Here is a 24,274-nt window from a genome sequence, read left to right on the forward strand (position 1 = left end):
AGTTACGTTTTTATTCACTCATAAATAAATAGCAACGACTGATTTCGCATATGTAAAGTTAAACGTAAGATATTAGATTTTAAAATGTAGGGAAGTTAAAGTAAAAGCCTCTCCGAACAGAAATATTTCAGTGAAGTATAGATATGCGAAAAAGCTACGTAACTACAGTACATTTAGTTTGTTAATGTTCACTGGCAATTAAAATAAAGTAGAGTAAAAAAAGAACATGTATTAATTAATTAAATGTAGTTGTGTAAAAGTTGTTTATATCTTTGACAATCAAGACAATATCCCGAAAATTACTTAAGTAAAGTAACAAAGTACATTTCCTTTACACCAAATACTTTACACCATTGGTACCATTTAGAAACCAGCTTTGGGCTGCAATTTTCTTATGAACAGTTCTACACACAAGTCTCTCACATCAATGAATAATGAATTTCCTAATCTTACAATTGTAATGTTTGACCATAAAGTGCACAGTTATAGAACAAAATTATTTGTAATTTGTGTAAAAATCATCTGGTCCTTAATAGTAAAAACCTTCAAAGAAACAAAATAATATTTCTTACATTTTTCATTTACATTTGTGGCATTTATCAGACGCCCTTGTCCTTGACGTACAATCGACGTACAAATGTGCTTTGAATCTCTATCAATGAATTAATCTACACTGGTACGCTAGATTACAACTTAAGATAAATCAGCCTACAACTCTTTAGAGGGTTTTTTATTTAATTAAATTTTTTTAACAAAGCAAACTTGGAAAAAGCTGGTTTAAGTGTTTAAGGAAGAGGTGGGGCTTTACCCTTCGCTTGAAGATCGCCTATGACTCCGCTGTTCATACATCTAGGGGAAGTTCATCCCACCACCCTGGTGCCAGAACAGAGAAGAGCATTGGAGTATACTTTCCTCTTACCCTGAGAGAAGGTGGTACCAGTCGTGCAGTGCTGGGGGATCTCAGGCAGCGTGTTGCAGTGCGAGGTGTGATGATGTCTCTAAAGTAAGAGGGTGCTGGTCCATTTTTGGCCAGTGGAAGGAGTGCAGCAGTGGGGTGGTGTGGGAGAACTTGGGCAGGTTGAACACAAGTGGTGCAGCTGCGTTTTGGATCATTTGCATTGGATGGATAGGAGAGTTAAACCTGCCAGCAGAGAGTTGCAGTAGTCCAGTTTGAAGATGACGAGACTGACAAGCACCTGAGCAGCCTGTGTGGACAGAAATTGTCGAATCCTTCTGAAGTAGAGAAAGAATCATCAAGAACAAGCCACATTAGCAACATGTGAGGAGAAGTACAGTTGTTTGTCCATCATTACTCCAAGGTTGCAAACAGTGACTAAAAGGGGAGAGCAGAGAGTTATGAAGAGTTATTCTGAGATCCTGAAATGGAGATAAATCACTAGGGGTGACCAGCAGTTCTGTTTTGCTGGGGTTGAGTTTTAGTTGATAAGCACTCATCCACGAAGATATGTCCACCGAGTTCTGAGCGTAAGATTTGGTATTTGAGAGAGAAAAAGAAAAGATAAGTTGAGTATCATCGACATGGTAAGAAAACCGATGGGAGGATATGAAAAGGAAAGTAGGGGACCAAGTACTGAGCCTTGAGGGACACCAGTGGAGAGTTTGCATGGGGCAGATGTGGACCCCCTCCATGTTACCTGGTATGAGTGACCTTCCAGGCAGAAAGCAAAATGTTCTTAAACTGCTCCGTGGATACCAAGGCTCCTAAAGGTAGACAAGAGAGTCTTGTGGTTGACTGTGTCGAATGCTGCTGAAAGGTCAAGGAGGATGAGTACAGATGACAGCTTGGCTGATAAAGCAGCATGTAGTTTCTCAGAGACAGCCTAAACTGCCGTCTCTGTGGAATGTGCCGCTCTGAAGCAAGACTGATTTGGATCATGGGGGTTTTTCTGTTTTATTATTTATTAATACTATAATCTAGTCATAATGAGGAATCCATGTGTGAAAAATTACATCTTATGATATATATATATAGCTTGTAAATCCATTACTTTTGCAGCAATATGAAGAGCAACATGAAGAGGATCCTTGTGGAGGATTATGGCTCACTCTTCTTTACAATGTTGCTTCAGTTCATTCTTAAGGTCCTGGTACAACATTTCTGTCAAGTTGAGGGCTGGACTTTGATAAGGGCAAAACGACACCTTGGTTCTTTTTCAGCCATTCTGCTAAGTAAATAAATATATAACTATAAAACCTCAACAACAAATAACCTTCCAGAGACAACAAAGTGATATAGTTGGAAATACATTTATCTTTTATTATACATTTATTTTTTAGCAGGTTTTACTTTTGTTATATAAAAATAAGTGTATGTGAGTGTAAAAAAATAAAAGTGGAATTAGAATTTTGCTAAATATATTTTTATTATTATTAACTGTAGTTTTTCAGGCTTTTTCATATACTTTTGTGACATAAACATGCATTTCAGGGTGGAGCCAGAGGAGGTGAGCAGTAAGGATCAAACACCTGTGAGCAAATTTACATTAAGTAGCGTTGAATAAGCTGGTTCTTTTTTTCTTTTCTTTTTGTGGAACCTTTAGCCTTTCTTTCAATTTAGGTCTGTGTTTTATGAGCAGGAAGGGGGAGACGCTATGCATTATGAACACAAGTGAATGTGTTGATTCTGTTTACAAACTGAGAATGTGGACCGATTAATCAAATCTACCTCACTGGATTCTAACTGGGCTCAATTTCAAAACGAAATATACTAAGTGTAATATAGCTGGTTAGATTACACACCGGATGATCAGGTGTGAGAAACAAAGTCATTTGGTGGGTGTGTCAGCCATTTGTGGTACTGTTCTGAACTTCTGTGATGAAAAAAAAAGACAAAAGGGCCGAGATCTGTCAGAATACACAGCTTTGCTTTAATTATAGATGGCAAGCTTTCACAAGAGAAATACAGATCCTTCTGGACAGGTCAAGAAAACGTGTCATGGTGTGTCCTCTTATCCTGACAGTGTATTAATATATATATTAAACAACGTCTAAAGGCATTATCAGCAGTTTCTGAAGGGTTAAAGTGCAGATACACAGTCATTTTTTTACATCGCCATAATTTCCAGAAGTAGTCTATAGGAACCAATGATGCATTCGCTAGCTAATTATGTCCACACAGTCATACTGATTGGCATTCATATATGGAGAGTTTGTTAATAGTTTACTTGGAATCCTCTTGTAAACATATGAGTGGAATTTCTTTTCCTTTATAATCTAAAAACACAGAACAATAAACAACTTGTCCACAGTAAGTGTAAGGTTAGTAGTGATTACAGAATAAAGGTTCCCAGAGTCAATACATTATGTTACTGAGCAATAATTAGCCAACGTGACTTTTAAACATTACCAGTAAACATGACCTCTGTTGATATAAAGGCTCTAAAGGGACATATGCATTTTTGTCACATACTTTATATTACATTTACACAGTCTCATCTTTAAAATCTCATGTCCTGAAAAGCCATGATCGGCGTGTAGGGTGTAAACACAGGTAACTTGTTATCACACACATGAGCATTATGTTACGTCTAAGCTATTGTATAAACTAAGCTGACTACACTGATTATCTCATACACTCTCAGAGGCTCAGATATGAACAGCAAAAAGAGCCTGCTCTAAAGCAACCCTGCAAGCTGGTATGAAATGCAATCATTTTTGTTATTTATTTCTTTTTTTTTTTTAAAGAATGGTTTAAACATTGATGCACATTTTTGAAAAAATCTATTTTGTTCTATCAAAATCAGTAAGAACAAGATTGTGACATTATAAATTTGCTGAGTATGCTGAACATCAAGCAAATACGATTTTTGTGATTAGGCAGTGTGCTAGCTTTATATTTTCTGATTGCTGTTCAGAATATTGAATCTTCTCTAAGGCAAAAAAAAAAAACATTTTTTTTGCTCTTTTGTTTTGCTCTCTAGTGTAATTGTCACCTTCGCTGTGAGAAAGACAATTAAGCAGTGAAGAATTTCATTTCTCGTTATGTGAGCAAAATGGCAGGGATTGTGTTTGGTCAGGTTCCTAGGTTGGGTCAGTGCTTATCGCACGCTGGCGGTGTCTCTGCAAAAGATCAGCCTCTTTTTAAGCCAGGAGGAATCGTCAGAACCTGAAAGAGAAAATGACATTATAATTAATATGCCTTAATAATTCATTTGGAATAATGCACATCCAGAACTGAACATTATATTATCTATTTAACACGATCCTGTAACTTCTATATACCCCAAAGAGGAAAGGGTAACTTCAGAGATATAATCGATAATAATAAAGCTCCACTGGGATAAATAAATTCTCCACAGAGCAATTTGGGTTCTGCAGAGACACAATCCGAGTTTCTAGACTGTTCCAGCGAAGGTATGTCTAATCACTTGGCTACAAATCTGATTAACAAATTTCTAAGCACTTCAAGTATCACTGATGAGACTCTTGATTTAAAAAGGTCTGATATTCTTCGCAAGTTTCTCCAAAGTCTAAGAGATGGAAACAACTCAATGTAGCTGTTCTGTACATCAGAAGAGGAGTAAGATCAGGTCCAGCTTCACCACCTGGACCTTTGGTTCAGCAGCAAGGATCTCATTTAAACAGACACAAACATTTGGCATCCTATCGTCTTTGCAATCACGACTGCTGTTATTGGACAGTGTTTCCTCTCACATTTACTACCTAATAGGAATGATTAGCATAAAGTTTCAGAAAGTAGATATCATTTGAGCGAACAGATATGAGAGGATATGAATGGTTTTTAGGACATAGACTTGTCAGAAAAGATCAGCCCTTAAGAAGACATGAGATAGAGGTAGAAAGGGTTAGCCACACACCATGAGTAGATGAGGGTTAGGTGATATGACTTGAGCGAGAGGTAAATTAAAAATACCGTATTGTGTGTGAGACAACCACTTTTATTCCGTTACTGCAGGACCCGGCGGGTTCTCTTTATTTTCAGAAGGAATGGCTAGGTAGTCTGTCCTGTAGACAAATGGGTACAAAAAAGAGGCAAAATCTAAGAGGGTGCAGCTTCACTGCACCAGAAATTGTAGGTTTTTATTGAGCAAAAGCCTACATCATCAGTGTAAATATTCAATGCAAAAATAAAATGGATGTTTTAGGTTCCCTAGTTTCCTTTGTTTTTCCTCCAGGATCCATGGATATAAAAGTAAAATAGAAAACAGTTATAGAAACACAAACATCAGGCAATGGCAGATGAAGCCTCTCAATAATGGAAAGAAAAGTGCTAGATGTGAATAAAGGTTTACAATGGTCTTGGATTGTGTCAAAAGGCAGCGGAAAGGGATAAATATTACAATCTGAATGTAACAGATAAGCCCAGTGAGGATCCAGCAATGATTCCTGTCTCAAATAAAGAGCTGATTTGATTAAGGTTCACTAATGCACATAGACCACTGTGGATCGATGCATTAGTGTTGGGAGTGTGGGCTGGTTTATGTGTGTTTTGTCCATAACGCAGTTTTTCACATTGAAACAGCTCATTACAAAGAATACACTGGAAAACTATCACCAATGACTGAATATACAAATTATTATTTGATTATTAATGTCATTTGCATAGGTATTTACTGCTAACTGTATATTTTATGCAACTGCAATAAACTAACAATTAAACCTTATTGAGAAAGTGTCCACTTTAGGGGTACACAACTATTACATTTACAGCATTTACATTTTGCAGCATTTGACAAACACTCTTATCCATTGCAACTTGTATTTATCTTATTTATACAATTGAGCAGGTTAGGGTTTAGGGCTTTGCTCAAGAGACCAGCAGTGGCAGCTTGGTGGAACTGGGATTTGAAATCATGACCTTCTGCTTAGAAGTCCAACATTTTACCCACTGAGGTACCACTTCGGAGTATTAATTAGAAAAATAATTACTAGTTAACTAGTTGTTTTTTTCTTGGTTAAAGCAAAAAATTTAATTATACTACACTATATAAAGATGTGCACAATTCTTTAAAAAAAAACCTGGTGGCTGAGCTTAATTTGCTGAGTCTGGAACTAAGACTGTACATATTAAAAACTCAACAAGACTCTGTTTAAAGCTCAATGACAGGTCTTTCCTGGAATTATTTTTTTTTTTAAATCATGTCCAAAGCCAACCTTAGTAGCATCTAAAAACATGTCCGAATTGACTTTTAGCAAGCATACATGGCTCTACAAATAGCTGAATGGATGGTGTAATGCAATCTGCAGAGCTCTTACACAGGTAAATCTGGTAAAGACAAAATTTATTCTGTAACCAAGGATTTTATTCAAATTATATTGAGCTTTAAAGCACAATGTAAATTAGTGGGAAATTCCAACTGGAATGTGTAAGGGCGAGTAAAAAAAAAAAAATGTCCTGTACAATCCTCTATACAAACTACACAACTAATTTCGAGACTAACCAAGCATAACACATCTGTCTGGTTTTCATTACAGTCTGTCTGTATTTCTTTTTCATCTACCCCCACCTCACTAATCAACAGCTCCCAACAGCAGCAACTACTGAAACAAAGATCAACTAATCTATTCAATCCTTTATTTACACTGTCATATTAGTGAACCACTCATCCTCATCCAATAGGTGACTGATTGTAGCAGTATTGGTATGTTCCATGTTGTGATTGGTACTGGCAGTATTTATGATACATGTATTTCAAATATAAAATAGTTTTTTGTCATTTGTATTTGATAGGGTTGATAAAAATGGTTCCATATTTTGTATTAAAATACTTAAATGTTTTGTATTTTTGTAGGTTGAAAATACTGTAAAATGTCTTTGTAAGAAGTGATGATGACATCATAAAAATGTGGCCTCTGATTGGTGCCTTTGCAGTAGTTTGCCCAGACTTGTTGAGATCAGAACAGAAAATGGATCCATATGGAAGAAGGTGGTGAAGGTAAGAAACGTGCAGGCTGCCAGTTTTTTAATAGGTGTCATATATAGCAATATTTGATTGCCTAAAATTATATCCTAATAGAAGTAGCTGTTTAGTAGGATCATGATTTTGCATAACATTGCATGAATGACTGCCTGACACCTAATATATTATTAATTTTATGATTAACAATCAAATGATACATTTGTTGGAAAGCTGTTGCTATAAATCCAAGTGCTAATCCAGGTGCCATCAGTCCTCTTCTTATGCATGACTTGTCATTGAGTCAGTGTTGCTGATGCAAAGCAGCACTTGGTCTTACCAAACACCAAGTAACTAAATTAGGATACAATTATAAGTCATTTGCAAGCTGGAAAACATGAAACTGTTGGTTTGTTTTAATACCTGGTGTGGCTGCTGCATTTTGTAGTTTATTTTTAAAACACTTAAATATTATTTAAGCTTATTTTATTTTAAAGTACATTTTGATGTATGTTTGTCCAACAATGGTCCTGATTTAAAAATTAGAATTAAGATCTGAATCTACTCCCAAACATGTAAAGAAATCCTCTTCTTTGGATACTCACGCACTGTCCTGTGCTTGCTCATCTGATTTGGAGATCTTTCTGTAGCAGTAGATCATCTCAACCAGCAGCCATAAGGTGAGGAACACCAGCAAAACGTACATCATAATCTCTGAATACAGTGCAGTGGGATCTTCACTTGCTAACACACACACACACAACATAAATTAACGCCAGATTAGTGGCTTTATATTACAGTAAACAGAACGAATGTTGAATGCATTTGAAATAATTAGATATATAGCTTAAAGTGTGGAATGTTTGCCATAAATTCTTTCAGGAAGTGTGTTGCATTAATTTTAAAGAAAGAGGAGAAAAGGAAAAAAAGTAGGTGAGTAAGCAACTATTTAAATAATAACATTAATAACAAAATACAGTGCCTGTCAAAAGTTTGGATACAGTTCATCTTTTTTATAATTTTAGACACACGTATGTTCCTTTTGTTTATATGCAACATACTGGATAAAAGGCAAAAACACACAAGATTTGAACAGTGAAACACTGGACAGAATAATCCGGATTTGACATTGTTTGGTCTAACAGAAAAACTTATGTAAGATGACGAACAGGAAAGAAGATGTTAAGCAGACTGCCTCCCACTCTGTGTTAAATGGAGGTGGAGTCTTAATGGTTTGGGGTTATTTTAGAGCAACGAAGGTTGGGGACTTATTCTGGTTGAAAGCAGAACCAACGTGGACTGTTCCATATTTCACCACCATGCAATCCAATCTGGACTTCAGCTAATTGGAACCAACTTCACCTTACACAAAACAATGACTGAAGCATAAGTCCAAGCATTATTTAGTGAGCAAACAGTTGGCTAGAATGGTATCTAACATGGAATATCCTGCCCAGTCACCGCATCAAAATCCTATTGAACTGCTCCCGGTAATGAAATGGATTGAAGTGAGAAAGAATAAACAACTAGTGAAGAACATCTCTGGCAAGTTTTACAAGAGGCAGGGCAAAGTATTTCAGATGAATGTTTGGAGAAATAAACTGTCTGGATGCCAAGAGTGTGTAAAGCTCATATTCATGCTAAAGGAAGGATCTAAAAATTAGATTAATACTCGTACTGTCTATATTGCCTCACATTGTCTGTATTGTCTCGTATAGTCTGTTTTATCTGGTTTTGTTTGTTTTGTCTTGTATAGTCCAAGCTAAATGTTTAGTGTTATGTCTGTATTTTTGAGAGTCACTAACAGCTGGAACCAAATTCCTTGTGTGTGTCAACACATTGGGCCAATAAACCTGATTCTGATTCTGATACCGTTGCATTACCTAGTTTGTTGCATATAAACTCAAGGAACATGCACATGTCCCTCAAAAATGATAAAAGACTAGGCGTTTCCAAATTTTTATCAGGCACGTTGCATAAAGTACATTTGAGAAAATGACTGATTTCACTGAAATTAAAAAGTATATTATTAGCTATGATGTTTGTCACATCTCAACAGGAATTAAAATTAATAGCATTCTTTTTGGTGCTAAAAATGTTAAATCGTTTAAAGGTTTCAGTCTAATTCCTGTTATATGCTGAATTATTTTACATTTCATTTTAATTTCATTTGAATATAATTTGAATAATAATTAATAATGCAGTTTAAGTATATTATTAGCTGTAATTGGAAAACCCCTTCAATGATCAATGTTGCAAAATAAAAAAGTAAAATTATGTATCATTTATTTGGACGAAATAAAATTTACTAAAATTTCACCGATCTGACTTGAATTTAAAAACAAGATGAATTACTTGAACATTACAAATTTTAATATTTTATATAATTCTATATGTCTAAACCAATTGGGGGAAAAAAAATCAAATGGCATGTGAGATATCAGCAAATATTTTCAAAGTAATATATAATTATATTTCTGTTTGCATTAGCTGTTGTCAGGATGCGATCATAAGCAACATTAGCTTGTTTTCTATATTGGGTTGATTTACACTGATACACGTTGTGATTCACATGCACACATTCCATGCTTAAATATGCTGTAGAAAATATCTTTGCAGGATACTGTAACACATGGAAATCAATGATATGGCAAATTCATCTTGGTTAAAATGAGCAAGAATTAGGTGCAGAGAGTGAATTAACATGACACCAGATTTCTCAGCTTTATCGTCTTCAGCAGAACTGACTAAACACACAATTTATATATGGAATTACATTGATCAGATGTTAAACGTTTAGCTGCTAGACAGAAAAAGTTGAGAACTGTTGGTTTGATGATGCATCACAAGCAGTGCAGTGCATGTAGAAAATCAAACTCTGGCTATATTCACCAAGAACTAATCAATTTTTAGGCCATTTGTTATTTTATATACTGTCATCCTCCTTTTTTATTCATCCATCCTTCATTTTAGATTGAAATGTGACAGCCATGTTGGCTTGTGCACTGCACTTAATGACACTGCATGCATGAAATGTGAAAGCTTTGTAGTCTTGTACAGTAAGTTCACAGTAGGTTTTTATTAACTTGTGTATGAAATACAAAACACCTAAATAAAAAGTTGTGAATTTCTATCTGTGTTCAAAAATCTGTGATCGAGGCACAGATAGAGATAATGCAGTCGTGGTCACATGAGCCAATAGAAACAAATATACATTGTGTAAAGTATATTCGACGTGTCAGATGCTGTGCATTCAGCAGTCTCAAGGCAGGCACCCACAGAACAGTATACAGTACAAGCCAGACTCTGTACATTACCCCTTAAAATAGAACCGGTAGTAACACCTTGGTTAGATAAAACTCATCTCCTGAAAACAACTGCCTTCCAATAAGCAGTAGGCATTCAGTAGTAAAAAACAGAAAAAAAAGCATACTATTATTTGAACAAACACAAAGACACAAAAGGGCAACTATATTTAATGAAATACTATTAAAGTAGTGACATTTTAGCGGGGACAAAATTACATGATAAATAATCAGCTTGTCATCATCAGATGATCAACACCACAGTGGTCAAAAATGGTCGTTCTACTGTAAAGCTGTAAACTTCCTTACCTTGCTCCCGTACCACCAGCTCAATTTCAATAGTTTTCTCAAACGAAGGCGTGTATGAGTTGAAGGAAAACTGGCGATGCACCACACACTCATACAAGCCGGTATCATTTAGCGTGACATTGGTAATGCTGATGGAGACATCCTGAAGGTCTTTGCTACCGTTCCATGCCAGACGACCCTTCCATGGCCCCTCCTGTTCCTGTGGCGCACCATCATATAGGTAGATCTAATGGATTAAGAGATGTCAATCTATACTATCTCACATGCATAGGGAGTATTTGTAGAATTACAAACCTTATAGAGTTGCAATAAGATTTGTTAAGACCCAGTTATATTACAAATGCACCAACTAACTGGCTGAAGGTTGGCAGATAAGTTTGAGTAATGAAAGGATTTAATCATCTTCACTGTGCAATGGTTTTGACTGATGTTTACTCTGATTATTTTATATTTCCAGACCTGTCAAGATTTATATTATTTGTGTTATTAATCCAAAATATGTTTAATGAGCAAAGTGAGCCTATAACACAGCATGAAGCTGGAATAGTTTGATTATCCACACACAAACACACAAATCGGCCATAACATTAAAACCACTGACAGGTGAAATGAATAATATCTTGCCACAATAGTACCTGTCAAGGGATTGAATTTATTAAGCAACAAAGTGTTGAATACCAGGTCTATATGAGGTCTGCTCAGTATGGAGGGGTTAGTATCTACCAAAAATGGTACAGTATAAAGGACCCAGTGAACAGGCGTAAGGGTAATAGACAACCAATGCTCAGTGATGTCTGTGTCAAGCAAAAGCTAGCTCAAATGTTTCAGGACTGACAGAAAGCTTGCGCTGTATGGGGCTATGTAGTTTCAGATGGGTCAGAGAGCACTACTTGACCCCTGTTTACCACTAAAAGCACCTGCAATGGGCTTGTAAGTGTCAGAACTGCACCAAGAAGCATAATCAGATTTTAATCCAATTGAGCATCTGTGGGATATACTGGACAAACAAGTCTGATCAATGAAAGCCCCACCTTATAGAGTCACTGCACAGTAGCATGTTTTTTTTTCACATTCTGACTGTATTTGCTACAGTATATTTAGGCTGCTAGGGAACTTAGCAACTTAGTCTTCATTTACCACTTAAAAAAATCACTGTATATTTCTTTCCAACTGAATGTCTATGGAACAATTAATTAAAAATAGAATTTTATGGAAATGTTCATGTAGCTGGAAATGTTTCGGGAAGTGAGTGGTAATGATCACATACTCCTTGCTGACTTGTACTTTTTAGTGAGCGGCAATCAAGACAAAAGTGGAAAGAGAAGAGAGACACAAAGATGACAGAGATAAGAGTGAAAAGAGAAGCGAGAGCACGAGAGAGAGAGAGAGAGAGAGAGAGAGAGACTGTGTGTGTGCCTAAAATTAAAAATGTACCTAAAAGTGTTACATAATAAAAAATACCTTTTTTATTTTAGTTGTTTTAAAGACCTGAAATGAACAGTGATCAATTCTGGCACAACAGCAATCTCTATTACTTTACTAACCAAACGTGAAATTCTAGACTTAAACAATGAGCTACATAGCCTATATTAGCGCTGCTTGTTTATCCGTCCTTGTCTCACAATGGCTTAGCAAGGCCAAATGTAGATATGTATATTTTGTGTAAAAAAATGAGACAAAAAGGAATGGAACAGATAGCATTATAAAATGAGTAAAATATATTAAAGGAAAATGTTTGAAGGAAAATAAGTTGATAACACAAAATCAAACAAGATTGAAACACAGTTGATGACACAAATTACATGATTTAATTAGTCTTTTTTTATATGACTGTAATATATTTATAGTTTCATTTGTATGAAAACTCATTTCTGCCATGTATAAGAAGAACTCAAACAGAATTATGTTCTTTGTTAACCTGCCTGACAGGCCGTTTGTGTTCCATGTTGTGATTCTCTGGTTGGTGATCTCGCTCTGCTGCCTGGTTTTGGATTTTGGATTAACCTTAATATATCGCTGTTTGCCAATTGTCTGACCTCTGCCTGTTTACTGTTGTCCTTAAATCACTTATCTGCACTTGTGTCAGTCAGACCACTCATAACGTGACATGAAATGACATCGCTCATACTCAGATAAGGCTAGTGGGAGCACTGGTAGACATGAGTAGCATTCAAATAGATGTTGTACAGTATACTTGTGACAGAGTTTTTTCTTCTTTTTGACACATGATGATCTTACCTCCTGGCGGACTGCATCCCGGTCAGGTTTGTAATACCAGTACACCTTAGTCAGAGCAGCGATCTCCTCTCTCTTCATACAAGAGATGCAAGTGAGCTTAATGCGTTTCCCCAACACTGCCTCTGTGTCTGAGGTTGCGTCCACGCACACCGATCTGCATTCCCGCACTGAATCCAGCAACAGAGAGTATTAGGAATGCCTCGAATGTATGATCAGACTTTCTTTTCATATTCTTAGAGTTCAGACTCAGGTGGGAAATCCCAGGATCCCATTTAAAGTCTGCTAAATATATTATGACATGTTTATTACATTTCATCTCAGTCAGTTTAACATTACACCCCAAATACAACGTATAGCCATAATAAAATGTAGCCTCTCCAGTTTCAAATCAGATTTCACCGAATGAGACTTTATTTTATTCTTTCCTTTGTCAAACATCCAGCTTTTTTTGAAAAGCAGGTCAATTAGTTTAGATTTAGACAGCTGCTAAGGGAGAACAGGAGCATTCATTATTATTTCAAATCTGTATCCCCAGAAATAGTGAAACTTAATTGAGTTCATCAGCTTTCACAGTGTCTGACCCAAGTCAGACATGAAAGTGTTCTCTTGGTTTCTTGTTTGAGATAGCAGCCATCTTACATAACCTACAGCCCCAAGCACATGCTGTTAACACGCATGACATTTTCTTGTTTCAAAGGTTTCGACAGACAAATAAAAACCAGAGTGATCCCAGAGCCAATGCATTTAAATTTTGCCACTTTTTACTTTTTAAAGCTTTAGTGAATTTATTTTATCCAAGATTTCAGGGCGTACATTATGTTCAAGTATTGGTTCATATTTTACACATTTTCTAATCCATTTATTTGAATGTAATGTAGGGATGTAATGGATAGACATTTTCAAGTAGTTTAGCTGCAGTAATTTTCATCTTTAGAACATTTCACATATTATTTATCTCCTTGATCTTCCAGGAGCGTTAAGATCTAGGTTTACATTTTTTACCCTCTGAATATTGTGTTTTAAAGATGCATTACAGAATAATATGAGCGTTTGAAGTGTTAAATACCTTAGCAATGATTTTAAGTGTAAAAAATAAGTCAGTACCAAAAATCAGGTAATATTCAGTTCTGATAGGGATACATTAAAGGTGGAGTTGAAGCAAATGTCTGGCAATGTGAAAATAGTTTAAACCTTTAAACAATATTGATCAATTTATCACAATATACTTAAATGCAGCTGCTTTTTAAACAAATCTACCTTTTTTTTTATTAAAGCGGACTCTGAAGTAGAAGCAATTTGATAATTAGAAACAAAAGAATCTACAAAATATTTCATGACATGTTTGATACTGACGTTTTTCCTGATCACAACTCACATTTATTACAACGTACGAGTAGTTTAGATCGCACATGGTCGCAGATAGCTTACCAGCAAATACGAGCAGCACAAGAAAACGCCAAAGAAGCGTCTTTTGAGTTGTCATCATGCTAATGGCAGGGCGGCGTCCCCTGTTCACCAGCAAACACACCAAGAAACAAACATCAAACTAATACAACGGGGGGAAAGACAAATGGCAAATTAGATTTGAATCAAACCTAGTCGACAGAATACCTGAAATCATAAATAAGGAGCGTGTCAGGACCATGGACAGCGAATTTGTAACTCTGGTTGCTAATAATAATAATAATAATAATAATAATAATAATAATAATAATAATAGCGCATGCGTCAAACCACCCCTCTGGATAACAAATGTTATTATTATTTTATTATAGTTTTCGACGCTTCTTTTGTTATTCATTGATCTAACAGGTGCTGTTTGAGCGCTAAGTAACGCTCAGCCTACATTTTTTTAAGTTTTGTATATCTATTTATTTGTTTATTTGTGGATTCAAAAGGAAAGTTTCAATCATACCGCGGGAGATAAACATTACATCCACAGCCCCGAAGACAGGACCCTCCACTCGTTACAACTGACGCTCCGATTGACGGCCGACGTTGCTCATCGCAGATGTTTAGAAGCACAGGACCAGAACCCTACGACTCGTTATGATCCTAAATAATTATTATTGTTTAAAAAGCATCCCTCGTCCTCGAAAAAAAGAGAAAGAGAGCTTTAAGGTTTCAGGCAGACAGAAGAAGAACCTCCCTTTCCATCCATTTGAGTATCAGTAATGATCCGCTGCCAGACAGACGCGCTACACTACACACACACACTCTCTCTCTCTCTCTCTCTCTCTCTCTCTCTCGTTCCCTCTGTCTTCATCTCTCTCTCTCTCTCTCTCTCTCTCTCTCTCTCTCTCTCTCTCTCTCTCTCTCTCTCTCTCTCTCTCTCTCTCTCTCTCTCTCCCTCTCTCTCTCTTTCTCTCTCTTCCCCGTTTTCCCCGTTTTCCCCGCTAAGTAGCCTGTTCATGAGTCTCTTTCATCTCCACTGCGCATGCGCGACAGTCTCACAATCAAACCTCTGACTCTGTTCCCAGACAGAGGAGGAAGTAGAGAAAGGAGCGAAACACGTTAGTCAGTCGCTACAAGTGGATCAGAATCCATTTTGCCCCAATGGCACACCTTCATTTATTTTTATTTCAAACATGAAAATGTTCCCTGATATGACCTGTGGACTGGAAGCTGGAAAGCTGCTCAGTACCATTTTGAGTAGATTTTATTTTCCTTTTTTACCACTTGAAAAAAAATCTTATTGTTGAATTAACTGCACACTCTGGTCAGCTATCAAAAGAATGCTTGGCACACAACGGCATGCTCCTCCTTCTAAGTAGAAGGTCAGGTCATTGCTGGTCAACAAATCAGTAATTTTATGAAAGACACCGTTATCTATATTTGTCTATATAATTTTATTTATACAACTGAGGAGTTGAGGGGTAAATCCTGCCTAAGGGTCCTGCCCTGGCAGCTTGGAATTGAAATTCAAAACCAAGTATTATCCACTGACCCACACAAAGTGTCACATGAGTATGCAGTCAGATATGAAGCTTGTGCACGAGTTGATGCATTTCTAATTGCTAGTTTGATTATAGTTTGATAAACAGCACAAACTGTCTACTAGTAAATTACTAAATTCACTGTAAGTATAGAGGAACAAAACCTGACAACTGTATGCTGCTATAAGACAATAATCCTCCACAAAAAAAAAACTTTAGTAATAACAATTGTGTTACAATTAGTGAATTAAGAGTTGCGGCTGATCAAAGTAATCATTGTGTTTCATCAAATAAAACTAAAACCTCAGCAGTTTTGTGCAAAAATACAGGAGTGTGTTTTAAAAAGTGGTGCCTCTGACACAAGGGAGTAACCTATATTGTGTTAGCAATCATGGGCATTTTACAACACTAGTAATGCACTGACCAATAACTGGATACTTAGAAAGCAACATGTAAATTACAATAGTTGATTCTTGTCTAAAATATCCGAGGAATTATGCAACAGCGTAAATGGAGTATGTGGTGTCAGAGCACATGTGTTAACTACATATTAGTGAAGCACTCATGGGCATCATTGGCTTTGCATGACAGTTTGCATGCACTCGTATACAGATCAGTGAAGCATTCATGGTCATCTTTGGCTTTGCATATCAGTTTGCATATTCAACATCCACATTATCCATGCTCTGATAAACAATATCCAGTCCCAGAACAGAGCAACAGTGGTGCAGCTACAGCATTTCATAGCCAGGCTTTAGCCAGTTTGTTCTGGAACAGAGGTTCATTTTTCCAGTGCTCAAACCCACACACACCTCTTAACCCAGGAGAGGCTTCACTGCAATTACAGCAATTACTTCATGAGTCACACTCAGTGCAAACACTAGGTGCCTTGAAATAGTACCCAGACTGAGATTGGAGGATAGTGGCAGCTGGAAAAAAGATGTGTGATCTACTACTTATCTTTATGCTGGATCTTTTCAATCATTTTATACCTTCCTGTACTGAATTTCCGAATCAGATTGGGTACAAGGTGTTTTTTTATTTTCTATAACAGCACCAATGACTATACTGCCTGCTGTATATTATATTATTTAAGGTTCAAGCTTATTTATGTTACACATACATAATACATATGTGATGTAATATAGTGAAATGGCTTATTTAAAAATACGCATATTGTGATTACTTAACACAATCTAAATGTAATAAAAATTCATAAAAAATGTTATTTTAAGAAACACCCTATAACCTGTCATCTTAAAAATGATGACTATGGTAAATTGGCCATCTTTAAATATTTTCTGCAACATTTTGCTGCACTTTTATTAATTGTAATTATAATTCATTAAAATTGATGTTTAAAAAATAAATAAATAACAAATGTTCAATTACAAATGTAGTATCAATGAATTCAAGAATTCAGGCAATCCTGTAAAAGTAAACCAAAAATATCTTATGGTTGTACCAGAATATCACAGAATATGTCAGGCCATATCAAAACACCTCATCATCGATTACTCTTCTATTACTCCACTCGCTGTCACATTTTATTTACACGTCTCTCTTTGTATTGTAATCTGAGATTGAGGATTGAAAAAATACACCATTATTCAAATGTTAGCGATCAACTACTAATCTTTTATAAGACAGTATCCTTTAGATTGCTTTTTTTTGGTGGGGATGAGAAAGATTGCTCTTTAGTCATGATTTGACAGACCAGAGACTTATCTCATACGATAGATAGATAGATAGATAGATAGATAGATAGATAGATAGATAGATAGATAGATAGATAGATAGATAGATAGATAGATAGATAGATAGACAGACAGACAGACAGACAGACAGACAGACAGACAAAGTTTGATTTATGTACTTTTTTAAAAACCTCACTATTCCATATTTAATCCATATTTGCTATTATATAATATTTTTACCTCCACTCTTCTGGGAAGATGTTCCACTAGATTTTGGAGTGTTCTTTCGGAGATTTGTGCTTATTCAGTCACTAGGGCCTGACTTTAGTAAAGTCAGGTACTGATTTAGGGTGAGGAGGCCTGAGGTGCAGTCAGTGTTTAATTTATCACAAATCTTCCACTCAAAATCTTCCAATCCAACCAATGCAAACCACATGTTTGTGGAGCTTGTTTTGCACATGGGGCATTGTCATGCTGAAGCAGGTTTGAGTCTCTAGTTTATGTGAAGGAAAACATGTAATGCTGTCACATCCCAAGACATCCTTTACAATTGGGTGCCTTCATTGTTGTAGTAACAGTTTAGGGACTAACCACATACACCAATCAGGCATAACATTATAGCCACCATTCAGGCATAACATTATGACCACCTGCCCAATATTGTGTTTGGCCCATTTTTCCTGCTTCTAACATGAACTTTGAGGACGAAATGCTGCCTAATATATCCCACACATTAACAGGTGCCATGATGAAGAGGCAATCAGCGCTATTTAATCACCGGTCATTATGTCATGCCTGGTGGGCATATGGCTGGGAAAAGCGGTGTTCGAATACTTTCGTCTATTTAGTTTAAATAGATTCTGGGCTTCAACAAAGGTTTGTTGTTCATTTTACAACCAGTGCTCACTCCAGTGTATTATATGGTTTATTGCAGAATACAATTGTTTTACTGAGAAATTGTATGTATCTAATAAAGAGTTTCCTGGTATAGACATGGTTAATGTAGTGCAATTGCATTAGCTATTTTGTGCTGCTGTGGGAGCAAATTGCTGGCAGTCGCCTGAGACTTGGCTCAGGCTAAAAATGGCAGTCCTGGTGGTTGCCATATCCACAAGATAGAGAAACCATGGTAACAGTGATGCAAAATGACAGCATGCTCCCAGCAGTCTAGAGTAGTGCACTCACACAGGAGCAAGGCATAAAACCTTGCTATTCTGTTAATCCCAAATGCTCCCTTTATATACTTAATATACCATGGGAGACGAAAAAAAATATTAGCAAAAAAAGCACTTTGATTAATGAAATGAGATGCAATTTCCTATTATTATTACTTTATCATTTATTTTAGCATCATAATATGAAAACGTATGATATATCGTATAAATAATGTGTTGTCTTTACAGTGCAATTACAAATAAATCACAGAAATATCAATAAAATGTCCACATTCACTAATAAAATACAACACGCTCATATGACCTATTCTCTAAGTGAGTAATCATGCATGCTGTTTGTTCCCTTAAGATTGTTACTCAACACACAAGAGCCGAGCTCAGCTGTCTGGCTTTTCCTTTCAGTTAATGCACACTGCACATTTCTTTTATTAGCTTCTCCAAATTTCAAGTTCTAATATTCAAGTTATATAAAATTACAACTATGCTGATTCAAACTTGACTTCCCATTGGATAGCGGTCATGTGACAGTATTAAACAATCGCCCTTGCTCTCCGTGCTTCTTCGTCTAGCCTGCACTTTGGTCTTTTATTCATTAAATAGGTTGGCAAGGCATCTTCAGGGAGGCTGAGATGTTTATTACAGTGCTTCATGGTGGTAAGTGCTCTTGCATATTCTCTAGGAAAAACATTTCATTTTAGGCTTATGGCATTATATAAATAATTTATTATTTTTTGTGCAATTTACAGCCAAACAAAGGAGTCTGTTCAACATCAATTGTAAAACTGTAGTCCTTCTAGACTGGATCAAAGTGAAGTGTGGATGTGAAAATGAAGGTAGGTGTCGGGGGCATGGCAAAGTTTTCTTAAGGGTGCCATATTTAACCTCTGTTTTTCTCGTATCGACTTTGTATGACATATAAGTTGTATGTTTTAAAACTGCATTTTATTGGCTCTGTACTTATACTCTGTACACTAATGATAAAGTTGAATCTCATCTAATCTCACATTCTTGTTATCTTTACCAGCTAAGATAGATTTGGCAAATTTGAATGGTCAAGTGATGAATTTGCCTCATCACCCATCTGCAGTTGCTTCCGATCTTCTAGGCCAGAGGGAGGAATACATTCTCATCAGCATAAAACGTAAGGAAATGGAAAATCTTTATAAAGACACATTAAATATGTACTTCATCCATGCTCACGTGTGGTCTTGTGAGGCCAGACGTAATCTATACTGCGAATGCATGTCTGGAGACTCAATGCCTCATGAAGTTGGAGGTCGGATTCGGGCTATGCAATAAATAAAAAAAAACACACACTTGTCTAATCAACAGTGAGTGGCCTATATGAATATTAAACAAGATGTCTGAAGCTAATACATCATTGTGTAGACATTCAAATCAAATAATTTATGACACAAAAAATTATTTGTCATAAATTAGTCCCTATAAGTTTATACCTAACAAGAGTGGCAGTGGCTTTCCTTGAAATATCAAGGAAAAAACTCTGAGATGCTATGAAGAAGAACCTTTGAGAGGAACCAGACTCAAAAGGGAACCCATCAACATCCTGAACATGCATTATTGTGCTTTGTGTGTAAAGAAGAAAACACATGTAGTACAACAGAGTTAGATATGCAACTTTGTAAGCATACAAGGTACTTATGCTCTATATATAATTAACCAAACTACAGCCAGACTGCTAATAGTTACACTACAAGCAACTCCTTCTTGTTAAACAAGCAATCAAAAATCGGCTGACATTTTCATGTTGTTGTGAATTTTATTGAATGTATTGAATATACACTGTGTTACATATATTTTGTATATTAAAATATATGTTTAGTTTTAATAGGATCCTTCATTATAAAATGTATTAAATTATTAATAATTTTAAAAATAGAATTAAATAAATAGATTAAAATTGAAACAGCTCTAGTACATGGAGATATTTTAGAAAATATCTAGTTAGCTAGTTTTTGTCCTGCCATGCTGCTACATAGAAAGCAAGTAGAAAGTAGTGGAAAAGTACCATTATTTAAAAAAACAGCTAATTTAATGACCCACAGCTAAAATGTTCAGTTATGCTAGGAGCATTAATGCTTGTAGCTATCCGTTTTCAAAAACAGAAAGTTCAAAACCTTCACTCAAACATAAAATATTGAGAACTTCAAAATACAGTACACTCGAATAAAATAGCTTGACTTGCATGAAAAGTGTTGGTGTAGCTTTGTTTTCACATCACTGCTTTAGAAAGACTATGCTTGTTAGACATCACATCTACCCCCATAAGACATGGCATATTGTTAATAAGGTGGTGTGGTTAATAAATTATATTTTCTCTCTCAAGGGACCAGTGATCCATCAAAGCTAGTACACACTTCATTGCTTAACAACTATGACCTGTGTGATCCTCAGTGCTTAGGTAAGTTACCTATACACTTGATTTAATGATTCACCATTGATTCACAGCATTGATTCTTGTATTTTGAAAGTGTTTTGTGCCCTTAGCTAAATTCCGCGAGGAAATAACTGAAAAAAAACCTTGCGAATCTGCTGAAGAAAATGGGCTGAGCAAAAAAAAGCTGATATCGTCACTGTCCACTGAAGGTAAGCTCTTCACTCTAATGCTTATAGTTCTTACAAACTCCTTACGCTTCTCTAATTATTGCCTAAAAAAATTTTTACTTAAAAATATTATGCTATATTTTCTCTGTTTCAGGCCAATCAAGACCACACAAACAAATACGCTTCTCAAGTGCTTCAACTATTCAGACGTATCCTGTGTAGAATTTTTGCTAGAATTATTTCTCTTAGGCCAGTATATGAGAAGCAGAATATTTATAATATAAACATATTTACAAATAAAAATATGACCAATATTAATAGCTGATAAAAAGCCAGTAAAAAGGTTGCTGTTCATGTGGTTCATATAAACTGGAGCAATAAAGATTCTTGATCTCAAAATTGTTTTTAAAGAGTAACCAGTATATACTTACTTGGGGAAAAAATGTGATTGTGGTTATTTTTAGCTAGGGCATGATTGATGGAATCAGGAATTTGAGTGTTTTAGAAACTGCTGATCTTCTGGGATTTTTTACATATAATAAACTCGAGTTTGCAAAGAATGGTGCAAAAAATAAAGCAACAAACATCCTATTAGTGAATGTATGTGGGCTGAAACAACTTGATATGAGACATCACAAGAGAATGACCAGACAGGTCTGAGCTATAAGCAGTCTTTACAATGGTCAAACTGTAGGTTTAAATGTGTTGATGGGCTCCACTCCTGAACAGTTAAGGACTGGAAAAAGTAATTATTTTTTTTGTTTCTTTTCAGTTGTCTGATTTCTGCCCATTGTAGCCTCAGCTTCATGATTTGTCTTAACAGGAGTGGAACCCAAATTGGTCTTCTGCTGTTATACACCACCCAGATCAAGATTTGATTCTTTGTACATGCTGAGATGCTTTTCTTTTTACCACTGTTGTAAAGAGCGAATATATGAGTTACTATCTCATTTATGGACGCTCAAGCCAATTTGGCTATTATCCTCGGACCGCTCATTCACAAAGCATTCTGATTAACAAATATAATTCTGTGTAACCTCTAAAATGTTGTATGTGAAATTCCCAGAAGATCAGCCGTTTCTGAAATCCTCGATCCTGCTCATCTGATACAAACATCCATGCCATGATCAAAATTTAATCAGAGCTCTTGACCATATCCGCACCACTTATTTGCATTCTGCTGCTGCCACATGATTAGATAACTGCATGAATATAGAAGTGGTTCTATTCAAATGGTTGGTGAGTGTTGTTTATTGCAATCGTTTGGCACAGGAATGAAGTTGTGTTTCAATTCAAACAGTGAAAGCAAGCATGTTGAGCAAAGGAAGAGATCAAAAAAAAAAATTTGGTAGGATTTCATGATGACTACATGATTTAAAAATAAGAAATTTGATCTAACTTGGTTTAAAGCAAAGGTCCACAATCTTTGCACAGCCAGTAACACTTACAAAAAGATGCTATATTAAAAGATTTGTCTTTTTATTTAAATATGATGAACAGTAATATGCTGGCTATTTAGAAAAACCAGGAAGCTTGTTATTCTTAAAATGATACACTCATGAAAACCATTTAAATTAAATTGCCATTGGTTTTAATTTAATATCCAATTCAGTTTGGCCTTACTTTAAAATGAATGGAACTATAACAGGTGCATAAAACCTACAGTTGTAAGATTTCACAATCACTGTGTCTGAGATTTTCAACTCTTAATTTGACCTCGTAATGCTTTAAAATCAATTTTAATGTATGTACATTTTGAATAATTAATGATCACACTTACTTCACGAGTGCTCCTCTTAACTGAGATATTACGCGTCCACCTAGTGTACTACTTCAAAATTCATGCAGCATAACGCTAGACTCTAATAAACCATTAACCTCCATGGCAAACACAGTCCCCTCGCAGAACTGAATCAGTGTGTTTAAGGTTATTCAAGCCCACGCTGTCAGGTTTTGCAGCTGTCTGTGTGTACTAGAGAGAGCCAGGACAGAAATAGGTATAATGACAAGCGGCCCTCCACCCCTGCTCTAGAAATACAGCCTGACAACGTGTTGACAAAAATGTAAGCAACTCCATCTCATAACAGGGAGAACAAAGGCACAACACCAGGCTTGACATTCACCACTGCAGCAGTAAGAGCAACTGAAAGGTATGCCGAGTGTCACAGGGACACTTCTCTGAATTAATCTAAGCGATAGAAATGAGGCAAAATGCTGCCAAGACAACTTAGCAGTGTACCAGCACTCATAAGGAATGAAAAAATACTCCAACTGGCCCTTTCCAATCTGTTCACACTCTGTCCTGGAGGAATACTCGCCTTACTCTGCCAGGCTCTGGGGATGAGTGCATTGATGACATGACACAGATAAGGCAGCAATCTGCAACCTGTGTGCTGTCAATCCAGGACTTTATAAAGATTATTCTGCAACTATATTCTTGGTTGAACGTAGGTTTTAATGCTTTTAATGCTAGGGTGTTAAAAGTATGACAATTTGAAGCAAGCATTAACTGTTCTATTATTTCATGTGAACGTGTTGATTAAATGCAACACAAGAACCACATGGGATTGGAACCACAAACAAAAGCACAGAAGCATGTTTTGATTTGTCAGGTGCTGTATTTCCTCAAGAGACAGGTTTATTATTAATGATGAGACCTAATAAAATAAATAAGAAAATTTGATTGTGGACAATTTTAGATCAGCAGTGAAATGCAGGATTGAAATTAAGTGCAGTGCAGGTTACAGTTTTTTATCATAAAAATCTTTAATGTGGATAAATCAGGACTGATTTGTGTCAGTCTACATAGTGACACACACACACACATATATATATATATATATATATATATATATATATATATATATATATATATATATATATATATATATATATATATATATATGTATACAGTGAGGAAAATAAGTATTTAAACACCCTGCTATTTTGCAAGTTCTTCCACTTAGAAATCATAGAGGGGTCTGAAATTGTCATCGTAGGTGCATGTCCACTGTGAGAGACATAATCTAAAAAAAAAATCCAGAAATCACAATGTATGATTTTGTATGGTACAGCTGCAAATAAGTATTTGAACACCTGAGAAAGTCAATGTTAATATTTGGTACAGTAGCCTTTGTTTGCAATTACAGAGGTCAAACGTTTCCTGTAGTT

At 35.9% G+C, this 24,274-nt stretch overlaps 1 protein-coding gene across 4 annotated transcripts; it reads right to left on the reverse strand.

Moving 5' to 3' along the window:
* Window positions 1-2,866: 2,866 nt before the first annotated feature.
* Window positions 2,867-23,071, reverse strand: scn3b (sodium channel, voltage-gated, type III, beta). Of its 4 annotated transcripts, none has more exons than XM_046862790.1 (7): window positions 22,884-23,071; window positions 14,159-14,238; window positions 12,731-12,897; window positions 10,493-10,718; window positions 7,484-7,622; window positions 4,895-4,986; window positions 2,867-4,126 (listed from the first exon to the last, which is right to left on the reverse strand). In XM_046862790.1, exons 2-6 carry the CDS (start codon window positions 14,214-14,216, stop codon window positions 4,920-4,922), a joined length of 657 nt encoding a protein of 218 aa, XP_046718746.1. In that variant the 5' UTR covers window positions 14,217-14,238; window positions 22,884-23,071; the 3' UTR covers window positions 2,867-4,126; window positions 4,895-4,919. The 4 variants fall into 4 exon arrangements, with proteins under 4 accessions (XP_046718746.1, XP_046718745.1, XP_046718744.1 ...); XM_046862789.1 differs by lacking the exon at window positions 22,884-23,071 and adding an exon at window positions 14,646-14,996 and having other exon boundaries at window positions 14,159-14,276; XM_046862788.1 differs by lacking the exon at window positions 22,884-23,071 and adding an exon at window positions 14,646-14,992.
* Window positions 23,072-24,274: the final 1,203 nt, after the last annotated feature.

The sequence above is a fragment of the Silurus meridionalis genome, chromosome 12 (assembly GCF_014805685.1).
Source record: "Silurus meridionalis isolate SWU-2019-XX chromosome 12, ASM1480568v1, whole genome shotgun sequence".
NCBI lineage: Eukaryota > Metazoa > Chordata > Actinopteri > Siluriformes > Siluridae > Silurus > Silurus meridionalis.